Here is a 4,174-nt window from a genome sequence, read left to right on the forward strand (position 1 = left end):
AAGGGCAGGATTTGCCGCAGACTGGGGTGGGGAGAGCCCCAGGGATAGGGGCTACGTGGGCAGGACAGGAGCAGCCCCCGGGGCTGAGGATGTGTTTCTTCCTAGGGTAGATGAGGGAGAGGCCAGCAGCGGCCGTGGGGCACAGGAGCTTTCTCAGGTTTGGTGCTAAGACAGGGTTCGCTCTGGGAAGGTGTGGGTCAGAATTTGCTCTGTGTTTCTGAACCATGTCTCTCTGCCTGCAGCAGCAGCATGAGGACCTGTCCTCTAAGAAGCTGCGGCTGACCAAGCCCAGCAAGTCAGCAGCGCTCCACGTCGACCTGTGCAAAGCCACATCACCCGCAGATGCCTTGCAGTACTTGCTCCAGTTTGCCAGGAAGCCTGTGGAAGTGGAGAGTGTGGAAGGGGTTGTCAGGATCCTGCTGGAGCATTATTACAAGGTGATGAAGTTGGGAGCCAAGCGAGCTTTCAGAATCCTCCTTCTGGTCTTGTTTTCTTGGGGTTGGATGTGGAGTAGAGAGTCACAGGCTCCTGGTCCTGACTCAGTTGCCAACAGCCTGGGCTGTTGGAACCCCTCTGTGAGAAGAATGAGTGACTGTAGTCCGTTACCCGAGTGATTCCTGATCATGTTACCAGGTCCCTTTGCTGATGGTTTCAGGAGCCAGTGACAGGGATGTGACCCTGCAGATGGCCTGCATGATTAGTCTTAAATTAACAAGGCTTAAAGACATGATGAGTTTTCCAGGAAACCCGGCTGTCCAAAGCTGGCTTAGCTTTATCTGAATCATTCCTGACTGATGTTTCCTTACCTTGCTCTTAATTTGCTTTAACAGTGGAGAAACTTTTTGGCTATTTCTTATGCTGCAGACAAAGCACTTTTAAAATGGCACTTCTGAAAAACTTTTCAACAAAAAATTCTTAACAACAAAGTAACAAATAAATAACAGAAGTAATATGTGCTTCTTAGTAGCCAGATATTGATCCTTCACTTGATAAAGCAAAACTTTATTGCAGCTGACAAAGCTGCACTGTAGGCTGAAACATTTCTTACAAAAGTCCTTGTGCTATTCTGTTTTGTTTGGGTTTTTTTTTTTTTTACAATTGAGGCTATTTTGTTTTGAACTTAGACTAAAACTCTAAGCTGCATTTTATCTATTTCTGTACTCTACCTGCTTTGCCTTGTGTGTTGAGACTGTTTTACTTTTTTTTTTTTTTTTTTTGTATGGGAACTTACTTTCATCATTGGACTAGTCCCCAGTCAGAAGAGTGTACCACTTAAGGAACCTAACCTGGTGTAGTGTACAGCTTAAGGAACCTAACTGGTGTAGTTCCATAGCTTTCTATGAAGAAAACTGTAGTTCCTGATCAAATAATGCAAGTTATTTGGTGTTTGAAGTTGGTGTTACAGCCTATATTAGAAGAGAGACTCTTAAATCTACAGATGAGGTCACATTTTCAGTGCACAACCTGTTACAGAAACTAGCTTTTAAAAAGCTACAGGACTACAAAGCATTGTAGCAGCAGGGGGGACAGGATACCGTAAGCTGGTGTTGCTGTCAGCAGCGGTGTGTCCTCAAACAATGGCCTGAGGTGATTCTGAAAATCCCATCCTGACTCCTGAGGGTGGTCGGAACGAGGGATTAGGGGCACCTGCACTTACTGGTGTTTTGGTCATGGAGACACCGATCAGACCTGTAAACTAAAAAGATAAATTTCTCTAATTTCCTGCTCATGAACCATTAGAAGGAGGGAGAAAATGGCCCTGGAGTGTGAGGCTGCTCGTAATTTGGTAATGAAAACGTTGCAGACATTATTCATAAGGCTTTAAAAAGTGCCTTTATAAGTTCCTTTTTAAAATCATTGATTTCATCTGTATTCATGGAGAGGGTTGTCCTTTTAATAAAAGAACATGAGTAATGGTGAGTAAACATCAAATGTACACTGTGGAAATCCATGCATCCTACCACTGATGTGAGTAGTCCAAGTGAGTAATGGTGAGTAAACATCAGATGTACACTGTGGAAATCCGTGCATCCTACCACTGATGTGAGTAGTCCAATGACAGTAACCGTTGTTCAAGCACATAATTTTGGCCTTGAAAAAGAAAATGCTTCTCAGCTCAGTTGAGAAAGAGGTTACTCCCATGGGTATCACATTTGTCACTTGGGTGGGGTGTGTGACACTGAAGTCTCTACTAAACACTGTTGAAAGATGGATAAGTTGTAACTGTGATATTTCTGCACCTATTGAGAGATGTAATATTTGTAATTGTAATATTTCTGCACCTCTGTGTTCAGCATTGCACAATTGCCTGGTAAGATCTAAGTATGAAATCCAGACTTCTTTTTGTCTTTCTACCCTGTTTTGGGTATCCTTGGCAATACGATGATAGAGAGAGTTTCCAGTTATGATCAGAAGTCTTGTGTGCACATGTCTGTAGAAGTCTCAAAATAACAACTTTGAAATGCATGAACTTTTAAAATGAATTTAAAATCAATACTAATTTGTGAAGCTTATTTCTGTAATTACCACCTGTGACAGCTTTTGCTGTTGCTTAAATGAGCAGATGTATGCAGCTAACATACACTTCTATTATTTTTATTTTTTTTTACCTTGCTGTGTTGCGTTTCTCGCTTATGAAAGAGATTGGCAGGATTCCTCCCCACTGTTAAGAGAAACAGTTGTTTTCTGTAGCCCACGTACCTTGCTGCTTAGCAGAGGTCAGGAGACCATCAGTCTCAGTTCATCTTCTAAAATACTCCCATTTGTCATTAAAAACTTGCAAAGATATTAACATTATCAACATCGAATTTTCCAGCATCTTGAAAACCTGATTTATTTAAACTTTAAATTTTCAAACAGTATGAAGGTAATTTTGAGGAATTATGATTAAAAGAATCATTTTGAAATGTACTGGAAGCTGCCATGTAAACATTCTGGCATGGTTAATTTTCTGTGGGGTGTGCTGTGGACGTATGGAGGAGGAAGTAGCCTGACAGTAAAGTTCAGACCTTGTGCTGAATTGTGTATAGGTCCTGCCTGTACGTAGTATTTTACGCTCTTCAAACTGGAAAATGAATGAGGGTGTCTGCTGTTTCCTTCCAGGAGAACGATGCCTCTGTAAGGTTGAAGATTGCTTCCTTGCTGGGCTTGTTATCAAAGACCGCAGGATTTTCCCCAGATTGCATTATGGATGATGCCATTAACACGCTTCAAAATGAGAGTAAGTCTCAGCGTTTCAGGTAATGCTTGAGATCAAGGCAGAATCACGTGGTCTTTAAGCATTTAGGACAGTGGCAAGGCCCTTACATCTGAAGTGTATAATTGGGAATTGTTGCTCAGAGTATTTATTTTCTGCTTTGATGAATATTGACAGACAATACCATGTTCTGAGGAGGAGAAAACGTTCCTCAGACCTGCCTGCTCTATACCTGTGTTTTAAGGGAGTGCAAAATTTGCTTTTGCATTTCCGTGGGAGAGCTGTTGCTTCTGAAGTGCTCTGTTCTAGAGAACTAGTCTTGTTAAAGTGGAATCTTGTTTGAAGAGGAATTTTTTTTTTCCTTACCATGCTGCAGGCTAGCTCATCAGAGCTAATGCAAGAAGGCATTAGTTGATTAGCATTGGATTTGTAATAGACAGTAAGATATAGGTTATCCTGTTTGTGGCTTCATTAAAGTCCATTTTTATTTTCTGTTATATTCGCAGTTTGTATGTGCTTTACTTGATGCAGTTTAGTTTTATTTTAATGTCATTTATAGAATCAAATAATGGTTTGGTTTGGAAGGGACATTTAAAGCTCATCTAGTCCAACCCCCTTGCTGTGGGCAGGGACACCTTTCACTGGATCAGGTTGCTCAAAGCCCCGTCCAACCCGACCTTGAACGCTTCCAACGATGGGGCATCTACAGCTTCTCTGGGCAACCTGTTCCAGTGCCTCACCACCCTCATCATAAAAAATTTCTTCCTTTTCTAAACCTACCCTCTTTCAGTTTAAAACCATTGCCCCTTGTCCTGCCCCTATAAGCCTTGGTAAAAAAATCTCTCTCCATCTTTCTTATAAGCCCCCTTTATATATTGAAAGGCCAGAATAAGGTCTCCCCAGAGCCTTCTCTTCTCCAGGCTGAACAAGCCCAACTCTCCCAACCTTTCCTCATGGGTGGTCCATCCCTCTGACCAT

General features: G+C 42.0%; 1 protein-coding gene across 1 annotated transcript in view; it reads left to right on the forward strand.

Annotated features, from left to right (window-relative positions):
• Positions 1-242: 242 nt before the first annotated feature.
• INTS4 (integrator complex subunit 4) overlaps positions 243-4,174 on the forward strand; it is a gene marked incomplete at both ends in the record, with an annotated part of 17,179 nt that continues 13,247 nt past the window's right edge. The window contains 2 exons of the mRNA XM_009575546.1: positions 243-437; positions 3,103-3,220. Of these exons, the coding sequence (XP_009573841.1) occupies positions 243-437; positions 3,103-3,220 (313 nt within the window). The remainder of the gene's footprint in view (positions 438-3,102; positions 3,221-4,174) is intronic.

This window comes from Fulmarus glacialis, unplaced genomic scaffold (assembly GCF_000690835.1).
Source record: "Fulmarus glacialis isolate BGI_N327 unplaced genomic scaffold, ASM69083v1 scaffold2554, whole genome shotgun sequence".
In the NCBI taxonomy this organism is placed as follows: Eukaryota; Metazoa; Chordata; class Aves; order Procellariiformes; family Procellariidae; genus Fulmarus; species Fulmarus glacialis.